Source organism: Schistocerca americana, chromosome 4 (assembly GCF_021461395.2).
Source record: "Schistocerca americana isolate TAMUIC-IGC-003095 chromosome 4, iqSchAmer2.1, whole genome shotgun sequence".
In the NCBI taxonomy this organism is placed as follows: Eukaryota; Metazoa; Arthropoda; class Insecta; order Orthoptera; family Acrididae; genus Schistocerca; species Schistocerca americana.
This window is the reverse complement of record NC_060122.1, coordinates 667,433,197-667,457,905: the sequence shown is the minus strand read 5'-3', so window position 1 is coordinate 667,457,905 and position 24,709 is coordinate 667,433,197. Positions and strand designations below refer to the sequence as shown.

General features: G+C 41.6%; 1 protein-coding gene across 3 annotated transcripts in view; it reads right to left on the bottom strand.

Moving 5' to 3' along the window:
• The window catches only part of LOC124612937 (synaptonemal complex protein 1-like), a 500,344-nt gene that overhangs the window by 11,794 nt on the left and 463,841 nt on the right, over positions 1-24,709 (bottom strand). For all 3 annotated transcript variants that reach the window (XM_047141436.1, XM_047141437.1, XM_047141438.1), the window contains one exon: positions 1,421-1,590. In XM_047141436.1, coding sequence (XP_046997392.1) covers positions 1,421-1,590 — 170 coding nt within the window. The remainder of the gene's footprint in view (positions 1-1,420; positions 1,591-24,709) is intronic.

The window sequence follows — 24,709 nt, the reverse complement described above, 5'->3', positions numbered from 1 at the left end:
GAGTATAGATATAGAATAGGTTTGAGCGAAGACACCAAGTACTTGTCAAATAATAGGCAGCTGCTCCAGTATAGTTCTCAGTAGCTCAAAGATACACAATTGCTTAATGGATCTTTGGCATTCCTTACAGCCCAGGTGGAACTGAACTACATGGTCAATCTCTTAATGATCTGTGTCAGTAGACAGATGCAAGTCAAAAGTTCTTCCATTTTTCTCACCACATAGTTAGCTGATTCTTATCTTGTGATACACTGAGTTACATAATAAAACAATAATCTTACTAATATAGTTCTCCCATGAAATTGGAGTGATACATTATCTTTATACACTTTGAGCATTAATATGTCTACATCTACTAGTAAGTTACAGAGAGCTGCACTCTCCATAGGCAAAATGTTGCTCTTTGGTGATGACCTCTCATCAATACACAACAAGAGCCCTGATGAATTTCCTCCACTATATCCACTGTAAGAGGAAATACAGCCTCTTTGCTGGAGCTCACAAGGTCCATTTTTGTGGTGACGCAGTTGTGGGAGCAAAGTTAAGACTTCTTCTGGACATAGTCACATTGTATATAGATTTCTCCTTTAAACTTTTAACAGGTCATCAAGCAGAAGTCTCCTGTGGCACCCATACCACAAGCTTGTTAGTAGCTGCAGTTTGTCATGTTGTAGCTTTATTGTCTAACCTGTTCTTTTTGGCCTGTATCACACCATCCATCCAGTACCAAAACAAGAAACATAGTCCTGCATCTATTAAATGTAGATATTACATACCCCTGGACAGAGAATCCAATTCATACCAACTAAACTGAATTTTTTCTCTTATCAGTGCCAAGCTCACTTTGCATTCAGTGTTATTTGTAGCACCATTAATGAAATGCACAGTGCATGTTTGTGTGTGTGTGTGTGTGTGTGTGTGTGTGTGTGTGTGTGTGCCTATTTTAGCACAGAAAATTATTAGTATTTAGTGAGTTACATTCTCAACAAAATTATCTGCTTTCCACCAATTTTTGATGTCTTGATTATTTCAAATACTATTTCATGTTTTGTCATTCACAAGTATTCATGTAACACGTATTGGTCACAGCCCTGTTGTACTGTTAAAGAGGACGTTCACTTTTTCTCTTGATATCTTTAAAAAATGCATTCTATTTTGTATTCTGTCACATAGGCAACAAATGCTACATTCTTAATAGTCTTTCACCTCTTTCATATTACCAGCTCTAACAGGATGGCTTGCTACATTTCTTAGAATACTTTGGGACTTTCATTTCCTGTACTGTAGTCTGAAACTGTCAAACATGAAATAATTTAAAACATCCTTCCACTGTATAGGAGGTAAAATCTGGATTAGGACAAGATAGCCTGATGCACAAAATGAAACACTGAATACCCAGCAATTTGGTATTTAGACCTACCATGCATGCAAGTATTCATCCCACCACCAACTGCCCATCTCGTTTACAATTCCTCTCACCTCCGAGGTCTTCTTTTGCAACTGATGCTGCAGTCTCCTAACCTCTGCCTGCAGTACTTCAGTTTCTCCTTTTAATGAAGAAGAAAACTGGTCTGCAGTTTTCTGAAAATACTGCAAATATAAAATATGATGAATTGAACTTATTGGCAGATTACCTTGAATAGCACAAAAAAATGGAAGTGTGAATTAACAAAAATGGAAAATAAAGTTCATAGATTGAACACATCACCATTAGTTTGCACCAGAAATTGTCTCAAAGATGAACCTTCTGTCAGACACAGATAGAAACAATTTTCCACTTACCAAGTAGGATATACATCAACCGCGTACTTCCAGGTATGCTGCTCAGTTATTGCTTCCATTTTATGCACAATATTTCAATGACTGACTCAGCATCTCCTCCAAATGCTATGAGTTATGCTGGTGTGTATACTTACTGCCTAGATTCATTGAGTGCATATAACAGCACAATTAACAGCACTTGGAAAAGACAGCTGGGTTGGCTGTCAAACTATTATACACAAAGTGGAAACTACAACTCAAGTAAACACACAGAAGTGCAACATTAACCAATCGTGTCAATAAAACCTCAGAGATCACAGCATACACGTTGTCAAACAGGAACAATAAGTTACACACAGACGCTCACTTTCAAGCCAGCAGTTTTCTTCAACTGTAAGTTAATGGGAAGTGTTGAAGGTACTGATTCAATTCTCAAATTGTATTAGAAAATCTTCCAAGACACAAGCTGAAGGAATATCAACATTGGATTTCTCTCCTACATTGTCTTGTTGCCCCTCAATTAATCATTATCCTCAGTGACTTCCCTTCTTAATTATTAACAATATAATGGAACCATTCAACCATGACATTGACACCTGTGTGAATGATATGGGAAATGGTCCCTCTTAACACCTTCCTGTTGGCCAAAACTTTTGATGGCACCCATCAATGAGTATTGAGAATTTTAAAACTACATCTGCACAGACAGAACCTGTGATACAAGTACTAAGTGCCTCCAGGTGGACTACACTGCTGCTCTTTGCCACTACAATGTTGCTCTTGCACTTGACAGTAGGCCATCTGGCATCAGAGAGTGTCAAAGAGGTTGCCAGTCTACAGGTGCCTATGATACCATCACAGGTTCTGCTTGTACAGGTGCATTTTTAAAATTCTTGGTAAGGGTTGGTGGGTGCCACTGAGGGTTTTGCCAAACTGGGGGTCTTAGGGGAACTTTTACCATTTTATTCATGCATGTGTCAATGTCACTAACACACACATCACACCATAGGAAAACACAAAATAGGAACTCTGAAAAAGGATAAGCACCCTCAGCTGCTTTGGGTCATTTTCAAATTCCATTGAATGTTTTTGTGCAGTCCCTAGTGGTTCCAACCTGCTCATGAGAGCAAAAACTGCAGTCACACTATGCTCCAAATGGGCGCAATCATGTCTGATAGGGATGCAGCCCCAAAACATCCTTAGAGAAGGGTTGAAATGCCTGAGGGTGTCAGAGCATCAAAAGTTGTTAAGAAAGTCTTCCTGTTGTTGATCATACTGTTGACTGTTGTTTTCATCTACAAAATGTGTGGGAATAAATGACCCAGGAAAGTGATTGTTTCAGTGACACCCTTTAGGCACCACCTGTGGCCTTTTCATCCTGCTTCTCTGTGGTGGTGCGCCTGAAAAGTTTTCTTCAGCTAATCATAAGGAAACCTTGTGATTTCAACACTGGGCATCACTGTTCTCACCTCCGTGACAGAAGCATCAAAGGAAGGGGTGGGATATGGGTAAAAGGGGATGTGATGATGTTCCAATCATGTGACACATCTACAGTGGCATTGAGTAGAATTGCGGTGAAATTTGGTGCCAACATAATATCATTGACATCAGACATCCAGAAAGGTTAAAATATGCCATTTTCAGGCCTGTCTACAAAAAGGGGGAAACCACAGATGTCAATAATTACCGGCCAGTATCCTTGCTTACAGCATTTTCAAAAATCTTTGAGAAAGTAACGTACTCAAGAGTGGTTAGCCATCTCAACAGTAATGGGATACTTAGTAAATCACAGTTTGGATTTCAGAAATGCTGTTCCACTGAGACAGCAATACGCAATTTCACTGCCCACATAATAGAGTCTTTAAATAGTAAAATGTCACCAGTAGGAATATTCTGTGACTTATCCAAAGCATTTGATTGTGTGAACCATGGCATTATGTTTGAGAAATTACAATTCTATGGTATAAATGGAACAGCATATGAGTGGTTTATATCGTATCTAGAGAACAGGAAGCAAAAAGTCTCTTTATATGCTTCAAGTGATTCAAAGGAGTTTGCTACTTCATCTAACTGGGATGAAATTACATTAGGTGTTCCACAAGGTTTGATCATGGGTCCCCTCCTGTTCTTGATATATGTGAATGACCTCCATTCTTATGTGAAACAAGATGCTGAACTGACACTGTTTGCTGATGATACAAGCATAATTATTAATCCAGTAAAAGAAAGTCCGATAGAAAATAATACAAATAAGGTCTTTGGAAAAGTTATTAATTGGTTTTCTGTGAATGGACTTGCTCTGAACTTTGAAAAAACACAGTATGCCCAATTTTCTGCTGCAAAAAGTATAGTTCCTCAATAAACATAATACATCAAAAGAAGTCAGTAGCCAGGGTAGAGCATACTAACTTTTTGGGTGTACATATAGATGAGAATCTTAATTGGAAAATTCATATTTTGGATCTCCTAAAGTGACTAGGTTCAGCAACTTTTGCAATCAGAATAAATGCCAATTTTGAGGATGGAGAAATTAGTAAGCTAACATACTTTGCATACTTCCACTCTCTGATGTCATACGGAATAATATTCTGGGGCAACTCAACACTTAGGCAAAAGGTATTCACTGCTCAAAAGAAAGTAGTTAGAATAATGTGCGGGGTTCATAGTCGCACATCTTGTAGGTATCTGTTTAAAAGATTAGGAATTCTTACAACTGCTTCACAGTACATTTACTCAGGAATGAAATTTATTCTTAACAACATGGACCAGTTTAAAATCAACAGCGACATTCATGATTACAATACCAGAAAAAAGAAAGACGAACACTATCATTTACTTAACCTATCTTTGGCACAGAAAGGGGTAAAATATATTTCTATAAAACTTTTTGATAAATTACCAGATGAAATAAAATGTCTGACAGACACAGTAATAGTTTCAAAAACAAATTGAAATCATACACGTTCCACATCATAACGGTTTCTCCATGCTATTGATCAATGGAACACGTAACAGACTAACTAACTAACTCACATGAACATCTGAGCTGTGGACTTTTTTGCAAGTGTCAACACCTTGCTGTCTGAAGCACCTTCGAGCTCAAGTTGATGTTGGAGGGTGTCGTGCTCTTACACCATTACCGACAAAGGTTGAGACAAATTTCAAATTTAAGCGGCGTTTCAAAAAAGTGATCCTTCAGTTCTGTTGTGCAGTATATTACTGAATGGTTCTGCTTTTCACATAATCTGCACAGAGTACTGGAACATAAATTAAGAAAACTAAAGTATGTTATCAGAGAAATTGCTCATTGAGAAGTACAAATATGTCACATTATTATTAAATATCAAGGTTTCCCATTCAGTCTGCTAATTAAATTATACAGATGCAACAAGGCAAGGAAAGCATTTCTGAAGAATAGAAATTTGTTAACATCAAATATAGGTTTAAGTGTCAGGAAGTCTTTTCTGAAAGTATTTGTATGGAGTGCAGCCGTGTATGGAAGTGAAACATGGATGATAAATAGTTTAGACAAGAAGAGAATACAAGCTTTCGAAATGTGGTGCTACAGAAGAATGCTGAAGATTAGATGGGTAGGTAATGTAACTAATGAGGAGGTACTGAACAGAAATGGGGAGAAGAGGAATTTGTGGCACAACCTGACTAAAAGAAAGGATCGGTTGGTAGGACACGTTCTGAGGCATCAAGAGATCACCAGTTTAGCACTGGAGGGAAGTGTGGGGGGTAAAAATCATATAGGGAGACCAAGAGATGAATACACTAAGCAGATTCAGAAGGATGTAGTTTGCATTCAGAAGGATGTAGGTTGCAGTAGTTACTCAGAGATGAAGAAGATTGCACAGAATAGAGTAGCATGGAGAGCTGCATCAAACCAGTCTCTGGACTAAAGACTGCAACAACAACAGAAGCAATAAATACGAAGGCAGTTTCTTAGTTTTTCAAATGCTCATGCAAACGTGTATAGTTTTCTAAAACCCAGAAATCCTGCTATAGAAGGTGTGTGACTACTACAGGTACAAATGAAAGTGGTGAGAAGAGTACAAATAAACTAGCAAATATTCCTAATAAACATATTCCCAGAAACCAATAGTTTCTCCAAGACAGTGTACTCACAAGTGCAGCATGCAAGTGTTACAAAACTATTGATATCTAAGGCTACATTTATGCTGCAGCTTCATTGCTGGCACATTACAGTTGGTTATTTGAGTATGATATTTTCATCAGTGTGAGGTGAAGAGTGAACTCAAACAAACCTCCTGTAGTTCAAGTTTTGCATCATGGAAGTAATATGCAACCAGTGATGCTGCAGCATATATGCAGCCTTATATTCCAAGTACCAGTTACCGCAGCCAACAGCAAATGCAGTGTGCACATGTAGAAATTGAAGTGGTTGTCATAGCTTGAAATATGTTTTCAAATGAAGAATTAGCAGACATCCACTTCACATATGTGCATGCTGATGCCAATGCATGGGAGGCGGCATGATTTTATCTTGAAACATATCTTCAGTTAGAGCAGCCAGAGAACAGAGTGTTCACATCGTATCGTTAGCACTTGTACAAGATGATTTTATTTAAACCCAACCTGCAACATGCTGGTAGATTAAGAACAGTGTAAACACCACAAATGGAGGAGTATGTGTATTACAGAAAATGGACACAATGCCAGCCACAATGGTCAGGATTGCTGCAGCATAGCATGTTTCCCCTCCAAAATATGGCAGAGTTTGCATGCCGTCATGCGGCAGTTGAACACGTACCATGTACAGAGTGTGCATGCCTTGGCTGCGCCTGTTGCCTTCAACCAACGAATCTTTACACAGTATGGGAATGATCCACAGTTCTTTGTGCACATTTTATTTACAGATAAATCATGTATTACATGAGATGGTATTATGAGCATCCACACCACAACACACTCATATATGTGCTTATGAAAACTCACATGGCAGCTACTGAGATGAAACATCAGCAAATATTTTCCATTAACATTTGGGCAGGGAACATGGGTGATTTGCTGATAGCATCACATTTCCTACCTGGCTGATTTTCTGGATGTGTGTACCTTCATTTCTTCCAATACAAGTTAATCAACTATTTGGATTATGTGTGACCTTAAGATTCCATGGCAAATCAACTGTTTGTACTGTTGTCAGCAGTCTAGCCAGGTGCAGTCATTTTTGTAACATATTTCAACAGTATACCTACATAATGAGCATCTTTTGCTAAATGCTGTCTGCTTTTATTGTCCCTCACCCCTTCCTCCATCACCAGGCACATGCCACGGCATGTGGAGTTGTGGTTGTATGTGTGTGTGTGTGTGTGTGTGGGGGGGGGGGGGGGGGGGGGGCAGTGTCAATGGATTCAATGGATGCTGGGTGTGAACTCTAGTCCCTCAGTAGTCCCGTGGCCTGTGTCAGGAACAGAAGACACTCTCATTTGTTGACACTGTTATTCTGTTTGGCTGAGTGCTGGGTCCTAAGCTTTGCTGAGAGTGAACCCAGTGTCTCTGTTGATCAGCCACTCATATTTCAGTAGCCTCCTTCAGAAAATAGTTTCACAATGATGAGGTCAGTCTTAGCACTTCTGTTTCTTTATACTTCCTGGAGACCCCTGTAGCAACGTGGTGTTCTGCACACAGATTTTTTTGGTTGCTTAAGTTCAGTGTGTCTTCTATGTTCCTTGTATCTTTCTCCAGTTGTCCACACAGTCTTCCTGATACATGCCTTACCGCATTTATGTAGAATATGGTAAACACCTGCTTTATGGAGCCACAAGTCAATTTTCACTGTATCTAATAGGGCTCATGTTTTTAGATGCAGATAGAAAATGCATTTAATGTTACCTAAAGCCAAGATTCTGCCAATTTTGTTCAATACTTTGCTGACATATGGCAGATAAGCCATTATCTTCTCCTCTTCTTTGTTTTATGTCTGCTAGGTTCATACTTTCAGCCTGAAAGTGCATCAGATTTGTCTCTCCCCCAACCCATTCTTCTTGAAAACTCCCAAGAATTAGATGATAATGAACAAGCCTTCTGTAAGTGGAGTGTGAGCAATTCCTTAGATGGTGTATCTAGTTACCAATGTGTGTACCAGATCTTCTGCCTTACAAGTGCCAGGCTAGCTCTTCTTACGGTCCGGTGAGCAGCTGAGGTTTTTATATGATGAGCGATCTTTGTGAATTCTGCTTTTATGCTGTGGTCATGGAACCTTATCAGGAAGGCAAGAGAACTGAGTAGGCACTCTTTCCTGTAACAAAGTTTATCCAACTTCTTAAATCTCTAATGCATTTCCTCTCAGTAGACGAATCTGATGAGTGATTGTAGGCTTCTCCAGAAAATCAACTGTTTATATTGTTGTTGTGTGTCTAGCCATGTGCAGTTTTTTTCGTAACTGAATCAGCCTCATGAGGAAATAGACCGGTCATGTGGCAAAATTAGTTCTGGAAAAGGTACTCAACTTTGCACCAACACTGACTGCTATACATGTTGCAGATTTCATCAGTGGTACAGAACAAGTAATTTTCATACTCCCTAGTGAAGATGTGGAAGAGATATGTTGAGAAACATACTCACTCATTAAAGCCATCCTACTGAACATGAACATCACGAAAGAAGAAAGAGCTGTCATTTGAGAACTAAGGAGTGATCCTGAAATAGTCATTCAACATGCAAACAAAGGAAATGCCTCTGTACTACTACCACTGTCTGGGTGGTATTGCAAAATGTATGACCTACATAAGGATCTAGCATACAGAAAAGTGAAGAGAGAACCAATCAACAAAGTGAAGAAAAAGATTATTGAGCATCTGCACCAGCCTCTGCTGAAGGAAATCATCAAGAAGCTTTGACCACAAGCTACTGCACCACTGATGCTCTATGGCTTGCCAAAGGTTCACAAATGGGTTGTTATGTCCTACTGTAAGCAACATAGGCATACAAATATACCCACTGGCCAAACATCTAATGGCAATATTAAACCCCTAAGTCAGTAAATGTCAGCACAACATCAGGATCTGTGTACATTTCATTCAACTCGTGCAGGGACTATGCCTGCATGACCAGGACCTTATACTGACCTTTGATGTGGTATCCCTTTTCACCAGGGTGCCACTTGCTGTTTCCCTCAAGTTAATCAGGAAGAAATTCATTCCAACAATGACTAATCTCATTGAATTTGTCCTCACTTCAACATTTTTTCCCTTCAATCATGACTATTATGAACAAACTGATGGTGTCACTATAGAGTGCCTTCAGTCACTACTAATTGTGGCATACTTCAAAGAGAAAGCTCTGGAAGCAGCTGCACTAAAGTCTACATGCTTTTTCAGATTTGTTGATGACACTTTTGTGCTGTGGTCACATGGGAGGGAAAGACTTCTGGAATTCCTCCAACATCTGAACTCTTTGCACCCCAGTATCAAATTCAACATGCATGGAAGAGAATGGCAGCTTCCATTTTTTAATGTCTTAGATAAGTGCAGAATGGACGTCACTATAGGACACAGTGTGTACGGGAAAGCCACCCATACTGCATTGTATCTCCACACTGCCAGCTGCCATCATCCATCACAGAATGAGGGTGTGCTACATACACTGGTAAATGGGGCCTGCACAATATCTCAATATCTGATAAAGAAAGCATACCAGGAGAGCTTAAACACCTTAAGCACATTTCAGGAAGAATGGATATGATGAGAGACAAATCTCATGTGCTTTCAGGCAGAAAGTAAGAGCCCAGTAGACAGAAAATGAAGAGGAGGAGAAAATGCTGTCTTATCTGCCACCTGCAAAATATCAAACGAAACTGGCAGTCTCATAGGTTGATGTAACATTATATGCATTTTCCATCCATCTCCAGAAACACAAGCCCTATTAGACATGGTGCAAGATGACTCGTAGCACCATAAACCAGATGTTTACCATATTCTGTGTAAATATGGTAAGACGTATATTGGGGAGACTGTGCGGACAATTGAAGAAAGATGCAAGGAACACAGAAGACATGCCAAACTTAAGCAACTAACAAACTCTGTTGTTGCAGAACACTGCATTCTGCACCTGCAGATGAAGTAGGAAGAAACAGAAGTGCTAAGACAGACCTCATCATTTTGGACTGTATTCTGAAGGAGACTATTGAAGTATGAGTGGCTGATCAACAGAGGCACTAAGGTCACTCTCAACAAAGCTTGTGACCCAGCAACACAGCCAAGTAAATAACAGCATTGGCTGAGAGTGACTTTGGGGCCCAATGCAGGCCACAGGGGCACTGAAGTACCAGAGTTCCTGTCCAGCATCCGACATGCTATCTCCCCCCCCCAACCCCCCACCACCCAATTATAAAACCTGCTGTGGCATGCGACCAGCATTGGAGAAGAGGTTGGGGGGTGATAAAAATGTAACAAAAGATGCTCATTCTACAGATATCACCTAAAAAAGATAGAAAATTGAAATATTGTGTTATGAAAATGACTGCACCCAGCTAGACACCCAACAACAGTACTAATAGTTGAGTAATGTTCATCACGGTAAAAGGATTCCTATGTAGCACATTCATCTACATCTACATCTACATCTACATTGATACTCCGCAAGCCACCCAACGGTGTGTGGCGGAGGGCACTTTACGTGCCACTGTCATTACCTCCCTTTCCTGTTCCAGTCGCGTATGGTTCGCGGGAAGAACGACTGTCTGAAAGCCTCCGTGCGCGCTCTAATCTCTCTAATTTTACATTCGTGATCTCCTCGGGAAGTATAAGTAGGGGGAAGCAATATATTCGATACCTCATCCAGAAACGCACCCTCTCGAAACCTGGCGAGCAAGCTACACCGCGATGCAGAGCGCCTCTCTTGCAGAGTCTGCCACTTGAGTTTATTAAACATCTCCGTAACGCTATCACGGTTACCAAATAACCCAGTGACGAAACGCGCCGCTCTTCTTTGGATCTTCTCTATCTCCTCCGTCAACCCGACCTGGTACGGATCCCACACTGATGAGCAATACTCAAGTATAGGTCGAACGAGTGTTTTGTAAGCCACCTCCTTTGTTGATGGACTACATTTTCTAAGCACTCTCCCAATGAATCTCAACCTGGTACCCGCCTTACCAACAATTAGTTTTATATGATCATTCCACTTCAAATCGTTCCGTACGCATACTCCCAGATATTTTACAGAAGTAACTGCTACCAGTGTTTGTTCCGCTATCATATAATCATACAATAAAGGATCCTTCTTTCTATGTATTCGCAATACATTACATTTGTCTATGTTAAGGGTCAGTTGCCACTCCCTGCACCAAGTGCCTATCCGCTGCAGATCTTCCTGTATTTCGCTACAATTTTCTAATGCAGCAACTTCTCTGTATACTACAGCATCATCCGCGAAAAGCCGCATGGAACTTCCGACACTATCTACTAAGTCATTTATATATATTGTGAAAAGCAATGGTCCCATAACACTCCCCTGTGGCACGCCAGAGGTTACTTTAACGTCTGTAGACGTCTCTCCATTGATAACAACATGCTGTGTTCTGTTTGCTAAAAACTCTTCAATCCAGCCACACAGCTGGTCTGATATTCCGTAGGCTCTTACTTTGTTTATCAGGCGACAGTGCGGAACTGTATCGAACGCCTTCCGGAAGTCAAGAAAAATAGCATCTACCTGGGAGCCTGTATCTAATATTTTCTGGGTCTCATGAACAAATAAGGCGAGTTGGGTCTCACACGATCGCTGTTTCCGGAATCCATGTTGATTCCTACATAGTAGATTCTGGGTTTCCAGAAATGACATGATACGCGAGCAAAAAACATGTTCCAAAATTCTACAAGAGATCGACGTAAGAGATATAGGTCTATAGTTTTGCGCATCTGCTCGACGACCCTTCTTGAAGACTGGGACTATCTGTGCTCTTTTCCAATCATTTGGAACCCTCCGTTCCTCTAGAGACTTGCGGTACACGGCTGTTAGAAGGGGGGCAAGTTCTTTCGCGTACTCTGTGTAGAATCGAATTGGTATCCCGTCAGGTCCAGTGGACTTTCCTCTATTGAGTGATTCCAGTTGCTTTTCTATTCCTTGGACACTTATGTCATGATGACGTACCAGCATACTTATATGTGGCTGTTTAGACACACATAGTGCCTCCCAGATGAACCCACTAAAGGTTTTTGGGTGAGAATATTTATAAGCTTTGGCGTATACTAGTCCTGTTGACAATGCATTGTAGGTGGTTTACAATACATTTGGAACACACCTAGTGTTTTTGAACATGTACAGGCATTGATGAAGAGACATCTGACTGCACATGTGTGGTGGCCATGTGGAACACTTGTTTAATGTGTTTGTCATCAAGTGTGTACCTGCAGTTTCTATCTGTGGGAACTTTGTTACACACTGTTCACATAATACTCTGTCATAACATGTCATATTGGAGAAACAATTGGTTTCCAGACTTACATTTATCAGGATTATTTGCTTGTTTAATTGTACCCTATCCACACCTTTTGTTTGTACCTATAATAGTCAGATACATTGTACAACTGGAAAAATGGTTTTAATTTACTGCTATCAGACATACAGACACACTGTTTATTGCAGCATCACAATAAAAATCACAACCCTTATGTACCAGGCAAATGCACAATCTCTGTACCAATCTTCAAAAGCACTGAGTTCATCTTATGTGAACAACAAGGTTTGAAGCAAACCATTTCAAAATAAAAACAAATCAGGTTACATAATGTAGAATTTAAATGTCATGAAAAAAGACAATCAGTTACATTTCTTCAAATTCATACTGATCAGAGACTGTCCCCGATGGTAATAGTTATAAGCACTGTACAAGGCTCTCTTGTGTGACCTATCTACTGCAAAAGTTCGGCAGCCATATAATCAAAACACTGCTGCTGTATGCACATTGTGCATCCTTCCACTCACAACTGAATCCAAAAAATCAACCATCATTAAGAGCTTCTTAAGAGTGTAGTTTTCCTGATCTGTAATGAACAGAAATACTTACAGAAATAGCACTATTTAAGACATACTTAATTTTAATTGACATTGGTGAATTTGCATGTGACATAAAGTTAGCCCCTGCCCCAGGGGAAGAGCAGTAAGTAGCATAGCCACTGTGTGGGCTGAGTATGTGAGAGGGAAAATGTTTTATTGTTTGCTTCCAGTACTGATAACTCACACCAATCAGTCACCATAGTATAAATATTGACACAGAAGTAATATGGTTTTGTGAACGTATATTACAGAGATGGTCATCTTCAAAAGGAAGGAAGGAAGATTGTGTTTAACATCCTGTGGACACTGAGGTCATTAGAGATGGAGCACAAGCTCAGATTGTATCATGGATGGGGAAGGAAATTGCCTGTGCCCTTTGAAAAAAACAATCCTGGCATTTGCGTGAAGTGATTTAGGGAAACATGGGAAACCTAAATCTGGATGGCTGGATGCAGGTTTGAACCATCATCCTCTCAAATACAAGTACAGTGTGCTAACCATTGCACCACCTCCCTGGTACAGTCATCTTCAAATTCTGTACATATCTGTAGTAAGGAAATATGATTTGACCATGTTTCATATTACATTATGCATTTAAACATAAGTACAATAACTGTTACTAATCAATTAATCATCCATACACACAATGAACACAACAACACTTCATCAGGCAATTACAGTGTCACAACTTTGGAATCACTAAGGATGGTAGTAATCTGAAACAGAGAACCATCGACACAAAGTATTCTGAATGTGACAATTTTTAACAATCAGTACTTGGCAGGCAATTTATCATGCCCTTACTACATCTAATCTACTGTGGGCTCATAACATGATAATTTATGCAGCTTACCAATTAATAATAAGATTGGTACATATGCGACCCAAGGTTCCATCCCACATTGTCAATACTGGCTCGTGAGCAAAAAAGTTTGACTACTAGTGGGCTAGAGAGTTTGCAGGATGAAAACATGAAACTTATACTTGCTATGAGCTCTCAAGAAGAAGTTATTGAAGTACTAAAAAAATGACACAGAAATATTAAAGGAACAATTAACTCTCCTCAAGTGAGAAAATTGTGACCTAAAATGTAAGAAAACCAATTTTTCTAAGAAAATTAATGTGATAGATCATAACAACAAAAGCAAGTGATATATTTGATTATTCATAGAACTAGTGGGTTGCAACTACACAAGAAACTCCCATGAAGTTTCAAAATCAGAAAATTAATGTAATTTGACAAGTCGAACATACAGCAAGAAGAAAATGCATGACACAGAAATAGAGACCATAGTTTAATAATTAATTTCCTCTTACAGCTGACCCAAGGCCAAAAAAGATGGTAGCACCAAATTCTGCAACACGTTTGCCTATGAATTGGGGCACATCAATGGAACAAACATTTCAACAACAAGTTTAATTGTAATAGACCACGAACAGTGTTTTAAAAATAAGTAAATTTTTAAGCAATAAGTGCTTAGCTAAGGCAGTTTACATTTAAGTAGGTTAGGATCCCCATCCCCATGAACTATGGACCTTGCCAAGATTGGGTGGCTTGTGTGCCTCAACAATACACAGAGACATACTGTAGGTGAAACTACAGTGGAGGCTTATCTGTGGAGAAAACAGATTGATCAATAGTTCCTGAAGAATGGCAGCAGCCTTTCCGGTAGCTGTAGGGGCAGCAGACCTGATGATTGACTGATCTGGCCTTGAAAATTTAACCAACCAGGTTTCAATGTACTGATATTGTCAATGGCTGAAAGCAAGGGGAAGCTACAGCTGTTATTTACTTTTCCTGAGGTCATGCAGGTGTACTGCATTGTTTAATGATAATGGTACCTTATGGGTAAAATATTCTGGAGGAAAAATAATCTCCCATTCCAATCTCTGAGTGGGGATTATTCAGGAGGATGTCATCCTAAAAACAAAACTGGCTTTCTACAGGTTAGAATGTGGAATGTTCCATCCCTTAATTGGGTAGGTAGATTACATAATAACAAAGAGAAATGTATAGAATGAAGTTAGATGATTTGGTGGGAATTAGTGAAGTGTGGTGGCAGGAAGAACAAGGCTTCTGCTCAGGTCAGTAGATGGCTACAGCATAAATTCAAATAGGGGTAATACTGAAGTAGGCGTTATTATGAATAATAAAATAGGAATGTAGGTAAGCTATTATGAACAGTGCAGTGAATGCATTATCACAGCCAAGGTAGACATAAAGTGAACACCCAACACAATAGTAGAAGTTTATATGCCAATTAATTCTACAGATGATTAAGAGACTGAGGTATGTGTGATGAGATTAAAGACATTATTCAAATAGTTAAGGAAGATACATAACTGAAATTCAGTAGTAGGAAAGGAAGAGAAGGAAAAATGGCAGGAGAACATGGGCTGGGAAAGGGAAATGAAAGATGAAGCCACCTGGTAGAATTTCATACAGAGCATAATTTAATAACTGAAAACACTTGGCTTAGTACTTTGGAGATGAGCAAAACAGCTGCTGCATCATGTGGATTATACTCAAAGAAGATGAGTGATGTAGAACTTACGTTGGCCATTTCTCAGCTTTGTAAATGTATTACAGCATTTATATTACATCAGTAGTCTGTATAATGATGTTCTATGGCACTTTTAGTATCACAAAAAGACTCAAATGGTATCTCATTCCACTTGTATTGGCAGCTAACAAACACAGACATCTTTGTGTCTTACATGCTTTGTGTCATTCACATTCCCCTTTGCTGCCATGTGCCATGCCTCACAATGTCACATCCAGTGCGAATGACAACTACTGTCTACTACACATTTTACATTTATATTCAAGACAGAAAAAGGCTAACTTAAGATCCAGTTGCCTAGAAGCTGATAAAAAGAAATTTCATTTCATAGACAAGACCATTTGATGTTTGTGAAATGGGAAGACGTTAGAAACATACTTCTTTTGATGACAAAACACAAAATGACTACATTCAGTGTCACTGTCAAAATAAGATTATGATGATAGAGAAGAAGCGACCTGCCTGTCTCTTTGATTACAGCAAAAACAAGGCTGGTGTGACCACAGTTACTGCAGTTTTGAGAGGAAGCTAATGAAGTGGTGGAAGGATTTTCACATTTTCATGACAATCATTGCAAATTTTGAATCAGATTCAATCAGCCCTCACCAACACAGTCCTGCAAAAGCATGTCCATCAGACCCAAACCTCCATCCAATACCTTCTCTCCGTCTGTAAAACTCTCCTTCTGTTCAATCCCAAATTCCTGTATTCCATGTCACACACTGAAACTCTTGCTCTCCAGGAACTAGAGTCACATGCACATCACATCAAAAAACTCATTAACCTGCCTTGGACTACCACTACCCACAACCTCCATAACAGCTTCAAAAACTGCCCCCACATCCCCTCACAACTGACAAACCCTGCCTCATTTACCCCACCCTCAAAAACTCCCACCCACCACCATACAGAATCCAGAACTTAAACAGATCTGGGAACAGTCATGAACCTTTCCTCCAAAAGTCTTAGCCCCACGGATGCATTAGTCCTTTCCAACGATCTACACTTTTGCACTGTTCCTACATTCAGTCATGCTGGCCTTATTGAAGACCTTCTCCTTCTCCCATTTCCTACAGTGAATACACATTTTCACCACCAACCCTACCACTCAGATTCAACTGAAGACCAGTGTTGAAACCTGCCTGACTTAGTTCACTCTTCCATGCAAATGTGAACCATCCCCATCATTACCCAAAACCCTCAATATGCAAGTTAACCTTACACCCACAGAAAGAACCACAATCACAAGCACCTAAAAGCTTATCTAGACCTTGTAATACCTCTTGTTGGCAATGGTTCCACCACCATGGTTTCTAACTTCAAGGATTACCTGGTGGAAGGGCTCCATCAGTTGTCAGATTCATCCAACTAAAATCCCTGCCACTGTGAGCCCATTCCAGAAATACAGCAGGATCTCCAGTCTCTCCTCAAACTCTTATGCATGTCCCAGAACCTCTCCCTTCATTTCTACCACTGCCTGCACTCCTAACTTCTGTATGTTTTCTAAAGTCCATAAACCAAACCACCCAGGATGCCCCCTTGTGGCTGGTTACTATGCCCCCACTGAGAGAATCTCTGCTCTCATAGGCAAACACCTCCAGCCTATTACCCATAACCTACCTTCCTATAAAAAAGACATCAAACATTTCTTCCATCAACTCTCCACAGTTCCTTTTCCTTTACCACACAGTGCCTTGCTGATCCCTATTGATGCCATCTCCCTTTACACTAGTGTCCTTACTGACCATGGCCTTACTGACACTGAACACTACCTTCTCCAGTGTTCTACCAATTCCAAACCAAAAACCTCCTTCCTGGTCACCATGACCAGCTACATGCTCATCTACAATTATTTCTCCTTTGAAGGTTTCATCTACAAACAAATCTGGAATACAGCAGTGGGCACCCATTGGCACCATCCTGTTCATGGCCACCTGAGGAATCCTTCCTAACAACCAGAATCCCAAACCTGTCACCTGGTTCAGATTCACTGATGATATCTTTGCGATCTGGATCAAGTGTGAGAACCCCCTATCCACATTCCTATAGAACCTCAACTCCATCTCCTCCCATTTGCTTTACCTGGTCCTCCTCAACCCAACAAGCCACCTTCTTTGATGTTGACCTCCACCTCAAAGATGGCTACATCACTACCTCTCTTTGTATCAAACCTACCAATCACTAGCAATACCTCCACTTTAGCAGCTGCCACCCATTCCATACTGAGAAGTCCCTTTCATACACCCTAGCCACCCATGGGTGTTGCACCTGCAGTGAGGAACAGTCCTTCTCAAAATATACCAAGGGTCTCACTGAGGTCTTCACAGATCATAATTGCCCCCTAACCCTGTGCAAAAACAAATCTCTCATACCTTATCTCTCCATTCACTCACCATTTCCCAAGGTCCCATAATCCATCCACAGAGGAACGTTCTCCTCATGACTCAGTATCACACAGGATTCAAACTATTGAATCACTATCCACTATCGTACTCACCCTTCCCATAGTGGCATTCTGCTGCCCACTGAACCTACACAATATCCTCGTCCTTACTTGCACAGCCCCTGCTCCCAACCCTTGCCTCATGGCTCATATCCTTTCAATAGACCTAGATGCAAGACTTGTCCCATACATACTCCCACCACCACCTACTCCAGTCCAATTATAAGTATCATTTATCCCAACTACCTCTGAAACAAGTCATGTGATCTATAATCTAAGCTGCAACCACTGAACTGCGTTCTACATGGGCTTGACAAACAACAAGCTGTCTGTTCGCATGAATGGCCACCAATAAACTGTGGACGAGACGCAGCTGGACCACCCAGTTGCTGCACATGCAGCCCAACACAACATTCTTCATTTCAATGACTGCCTCACAGCCTGTGCAATATAGATTCTTGCTTTTCTGAATTGTACAAGTGGCAACTCGCCCTACAATATATCCTATGTTCCCATAACCCTCCTAGCCTCAACCTTCATTAGTCACTGTCTTTCACCCACCTGTCTCATTCCCTGCTTTAGAGTTTCTTGGTTCACTTGCCATGTCAAATTCATATAAAATTCCAAGCTTTGGATGACATCTACCATCAACCTTCATCAGGGACTAAAACTGACAGTCATGAATTGGCAAAGTTCCCTCTTTTATACACAGAGAATGGCATCTGCTTAACTGTGTTGTCATGATGGCGTGGATGGAGGTGGCACATTCTACATCCACAGACTTTTATTGTGCTCCCTATCTAGCACTGGTTCCAGTGCCATCCATCGCATCAGCTGATGAACTGTGAGAAGTATTCCTCTGCGTTTTATCTTTGTCAAGTGCATGCTTCCATGCATTGCTAAGTGTATAGCCAGTGTCTCTGTTGAAGTTGTTTTCATGAAGTCTGATTACAACGGCTTCTCTGATCATAAGTCCCAGTACTTCAAAACATGAACAATTATTCTTGTTTGTTCAAACAAAATGTACTTAAGAATTCTGGCTTCTCAGATGAACTCATGAAGAATTTAGGGCCAAGAGCACCAAAGCCACCCATTCTGTACAGTCTGTCTAAAATACACAAAGATGGTGTCCCATTATGACCAATTATTAGTGCTATCAACTCTCCTACATACAGGCTGGCAAAGTATCTGACTAAACTTTTGGCGCCTATAGTCAGATGCGGTAGACATCACATTAAAAATTCGTGAATGCATGTTGATATAATAGAGCAGATGAGGATTGGCCTGAATGAAGTTGTGGTTAGCCTTGATGTGGTCTCCTGTTTACGAAGGTGCCAGTGGAAGAGACACATTGAAACAGTTGACCTCTCAGTCCCCCTCAGAAATTTTGAAATTATTTCAGCAGACTTTGATGACAACATAATTCTTGTATGGTGTAAATTATTATAAATGATTGATGGAGCAGCCATGAGTTCATTACCATCACCAGCTGCAGCTAAATTTTTCAGGGAGATATGGAAGAACATGCATTAAGCAGTGTTTCCTTCCAGTCATCTTGCTTCTTCAGATATGTTGCAATACATTTTAAATCCAGCCACATGACAGTGTGATGGTGCAGCAGTTTGATGACCATTTGAATGGTATATATCCCGAATGAAAATTCATAATGGGAGGTTACCTTTCTTAGATTGTTAGTTGAATGGAAATCAGACGGATGACTTGGCCATTCTCTGTACAAAAAACAAATGCATACAGATTTGTATCTCAATGGGTGTAACTTTCACCATCCAGCTCAGAAGAGAGCTATGCTGAACACCTTAGTACACAGAGCCAGAACTATTTTGGACATGGACCACCTCGGTTCCGAGATTAAACATCTGAAGACAGTGTTCAGAAGAAATGAGTACTCTTATCCATGGCATTAGATCACTACCATTGAGAAAACCAAGACATGATGTTGTTCAAACAAGCCAAGGGGAACAGCAAACAGTGCATCTTCCATTCTGTGGTGCAACAACTAGCAAGAAAGATAAAATCATAAACAGCAAAGGAATCTGACCAGTCTTCTGGCCACTCAGAAAAATTAAAGAAATGTTGTGATCCATTAAAGATAATCTCTGCCTGAGAGTGCTGGGAATTTATAACATTCCTTGCGAGTTTGGCAAGAGTTATGTTTGCCAGTCTATACAGTCAGTTGCTGCGTGTTGAGTCAACTATCATCGTCTCCTTAAATACAAACATTAGGATAAATAAGTAGTGCAGAGCACTACCTGTTAAATAAGCACAAAATTTTGTTTCAATGTACGAGAATCAGTGCTCATGCTCTGAACTACTGAGACTTGTGAACAGAGAAGCTGTTGACATCAGACTGTGAAAATGAATTCAACAGAGACACTGGCTACGCACTTAGGGATGCATGGAAGTGTGCACTTGACAAGGAAAAAACACAGAGGAATACTTCTCACACTTCACCAACTGATGCAATGGATGGCACTGGAAACAATATTAGATAGAAAGCACAAGCAAAATGTATGGACGTAGAACATGTCACCTCTGTCTGCGCCATCATGACGTAACACAGCCAATCAGATGCTATTCTCTGGGTATGAAAGAAGGAACACTGCCAGTTCATGGCAGTCAGTTTTAGTCTGTGACAAAGATGATGGTGGACACCATTGGAAGCTTGGAATTTTATTCGAATTTGATGCGGCAAATAAACTGAGAAATTTTCATGCAAGGACTCTGATGCGAAAACTTCGTAACTGTATCACCTTCTGTGTTCCCATTACAGCACTACAAGCCTTCTATTTTGCCAACACACCCACAGTCTTTTTACTTCTCTCCTTTCCTGCTCCCCCTAAACCCTCCCCCCTTCCCCTTGCCCTTTGTCTAACCTCCCAACTGCACCTAGCTGCCCTACCCTCTTCCCGCCTCATCCCTATATGCTCCCACAAGCAGCAGTTTACCATCTACCACCCCTACCCTGCTATTCTCCCCCTCCTTGCCCCAACCCATTCTTAACCCCAACAACCACACTGCTTATCTCATCATGAACTGTTGCTTTAAGTCTGGCCTCAGCAGCCAGAGACAGCGGTCATGTGTGTGACAGTTGTATATGCTAAGAATGTATGTGTATTTGTTGTCTGATTAGGAAGAAAGGGTTTTGGCTGAGAGCTTACTTGTTTAGCAGTCTTCTCGTTACGACTGTCTGTGACTCAGCATCATCACCACATGTTGAGTAGCAACCTATCCTTTTCATAATATTGTCATTATTCCACCCTGGACTTTCCGTTGTTTGAGTATGAAGGAGATATTAAGGTGGTAAGATAATGACCACGGTTCTCTCTTCTAATCAACAAACATACAGATCGAATACTAGGTGGGAACTGAGGTCCCGGAAGAATACTAAACAAAGATCAACTCGAAGACATAACACACATATGATGTTCTGGCCTATCGATCCGATCCAATCGACGCCACATAGCCCCCCCCCCCCCCCCCCCTGCAGTATGGAATACGTACTCAAAGGCTGAAAGGCCGGGGGGGGGGGGGGGTTTGGCGAAAGTTTAAGTGGGTTACAGTGAGTTCCTCCGCATCTATTGGCACAGGCTCTGTGGGAGGAGAGCGTGGAGCAAATCCTGGAATGCTGATGCTGAAGTCTTGACGTGATGTCGGCGGTCATAGTCATCGGCCGGTGCGGGAGTGCTGGTGTGGAAGGGTGTCGTCGGCATGGAACCTAATGATCACCTTTCCACTTGGCCTAATGTAAGCACATAGGTTGCCACATGTAGCACTTTGAGAGATTTTGAAACGTTTCGCTACACGTTATGACACACCACTTAACGAGTCACACGAATCATCACACGCAAGCAGCACTAATGCGGTATCACCACTAACGACGACAGATATACCACAAATGTCATTAGGATGAATGTGGGTAGAGAGCTCATAAGTAATGCCTGCTAACGGAGAGGTATGCTGAGCTGGTGGGGTGGGTAAACCGTAGCATGGTGAGGGTGGTATGCTGCTAATAGAGGGGTGAGTGTCAGACGGTGAGGTCTGAGTGGGCGTGGCAGGAACCTGCAGGCTGCACCGAATAGAAGAGTGGCATGGTGTGCTATCACACAAAGATGGATCTGTTATATTAGAGCCCTGGGAGATGGGGCCTCTGCTATGGGAGCCCAGAGGCGGAAAACCCCGGAATGATTGTGGGTTCATTGACGGGGCCAGTGTAGGCGTGAGTTTACTCGAATCATGAGCAGAGGAAGAAGGTAGAGGGTGGCCAGAGAGCGTGGTCTCTTCAATGGTGGGTGAAGTAGGGGGAAACTCGATGTGAGCAGATTTAACCCTGTTGAGGGAGACAATAGTTACTGAGCCCTTAATTACGATGTCCATTGTGTTACTGGTTCGTTTGACAACTCTGTACGGGCCTGTATAAGGGGGCTGTAACAGGGCTTTTACAGTGTCATCATGAAGGAACACAAATTCGCAAGTGTTGAACGCCTTGGGAACATATATGTGCGGTGGAGTGTGGATGGAAGGGGGCGGGGGTTGAAGCTTGTTACAGTGTAACCTGTTCCACCAAGGACGGCAGTTCGGACGGTTTGGCGACTGGAGTAGGAGCAACAAGTTTGCCTGGCAGTGTACGGGATTGGCCATAGATAAACTCAGCCACTGAGCCCTTAAGGTCTTCCTTGAAAGTGGTCCGCAAACCGAGTAAGACAAATGGCAGGACGTCTGTCCAAAGGAGGCCATGGCAACATAGGGCCATCTTGAGCATCCTATGCCAACATTCCACGTGGCCATTGCTTTGGCGGTGGTATGCTGTTGAATGAATTTTCTTGATGCTGCACAGCCTACATAGTTCAGAAAACAAGGCAGACAAATTTACGGCCTTGGTTGGTCGTCAAGTAAACAGGGCAGCCAAAGCGTGAAATCCAAGTGCCTATGAAGGATCGTGCCACTGATCCAGATGTAATATTGGGTAGCGGGGCAGTTTCCACCCAACGAGAGTTTCTGTCTATAATAGATAGTACTATAATAGGTAGTATGTATCTGTAACCCTCAGAGGGGGTGAGGGGGCCCACCAAGTCAATGTGAACATGAGGGAAGTGACTGGGAGCAGCAGTGAAGCTGCCTAGTGGGGGCAATGTGTGCCGTGAAACTTTATTTTGTTGGCACGGAATGCAGGCACGGGTCCAGGCTTGGCAGTTGCGACGCATGTCGCGCCAGACGAAGTGCTCTGAAGTAAGTCTGGTAGAGGCTCTCACACCTGGATGAGCTAGGTTGCGTAATTTGTCGAACACTTGTCTCTGTAGAAGTTTGGGTATGAAGGGACGCAGTGTACCAATTGATTCGTCACTCTGAACCTTGCCTATGACACCGGGATAGGTGGATGACACAGGTTTGAGTGACGAGCTGTGATCGGAAATAAGGTCCATAGTGTCTGTGTCGGTAGACAGCAACTTAGGCAAGTTAGAGAGGTCTATTAGAGTTGTGAGAGCACCGACACAAGAAAAAAAATCTGTGACCACATTATCTGCACCCTTGATGTATCGTATGTCAGAGGTAAATTTCAATATAAAGTTGAAATGATGGAAGCGTCTAGGTAGAGGGTCAGTCGGGGGTTCTTTACAGCAGCAACTAAAGGGTTATGGTCGGTTAAAATGTAGAAGTCCCTAACCTCAACTTTGGCGTGAAAGTGTTTCACAGCCTCGTAAACTGCCAAGAGCTCCCTATCAAAGGCTGAGTACTTTTTTTGAGCACTGTTGAGCTTCTGCAAAAAGAATTGCAAAGGAGAGGTAGTATCTCCGACGGTTTGGCTGAGGACAGCACCTACTGTGGTATCATTGGCATCTGTGGTAATAAAAAATGTAGCGTCTGGATGCAAGTGGGCAACAGCAACTGTGTTTGCTAGTAGGTGCTTCAGTTCATCAAAAGCTTGTTCCATGGCAGGGGTCCAGGGGACCAGGTGGATACTAGTCATATTTTTGCCAGCGAGGGCGTCTGTTAGGGGAGCCTGAACCTCGGCTGTGGTGAGCAAGTGCTTCCTATAATAGTTAACTGTTCCGATGTAGCCTAAGAATCTTACCGAAGTTTGGTGCAACTGGAGCTTCTTATTATTCAGTTCAACACCGGCAGTGGTAAGAATGTCTTTAACAATCTGCAAATGTTCCTCGTTCTTTTGCAAAGTAGGACTGAAAATAAGAATGCCGTCCAAGTAAAAGAAACAAGAATCCAGATGAAACAACACCTTGTTTATGAATCTCTGCCAAGTTTGTGCAGTGTTGTGGAAGCCAAAGGGCATGAACCAGTATTGGAAAAGGCCAAAAGGTGTAACAGCTGTCTTTTCAATATCCTCTGGTGTCATTGGAATTTGTGATAGGCCCTCCTACAGTCCACTACTGAGAAATATTTGGCACCTGCAAGAGCATGGTTAAAATCCGCGACGTTAGGAACTGGGTACTTGTCTATGATAGTACGAGAGTTCATCTTAGTATAGTCGCCAACCATACTCCAGGTGCCATCGCTTTTTGTGACGAAGTGGATAGGCGAGGCCCGGCATCCGGCAGATGGTTCGATGACGCCGGTTGTTAAAAGATCACCTATTTGTTTGCGAGTCACTTTCATGAGTTCTGGCTTGATACGGCGTGGTCAGCAAGAGATAGTCGGTCCATCTTGCAAGCGAAGTTTGTGGGCGGTGCCGTCTCTAACCACGGAAACGTGTGACGCAGTACACAAGGCGACTGTTTGTGGTATAATGTGCGCGGTGGCCGCTAGGCTGGGTTGTGGAACAAACAGCGAAAGTTTGCATAAGTGCCAACTGTTGGGTGGCTGGGGGTGACAAACAAGTGAGATACTTGAAACAAGGTTGGTACACTGTTTATTAGTAACTGAAGGCGCTGCTGTTGAGCTT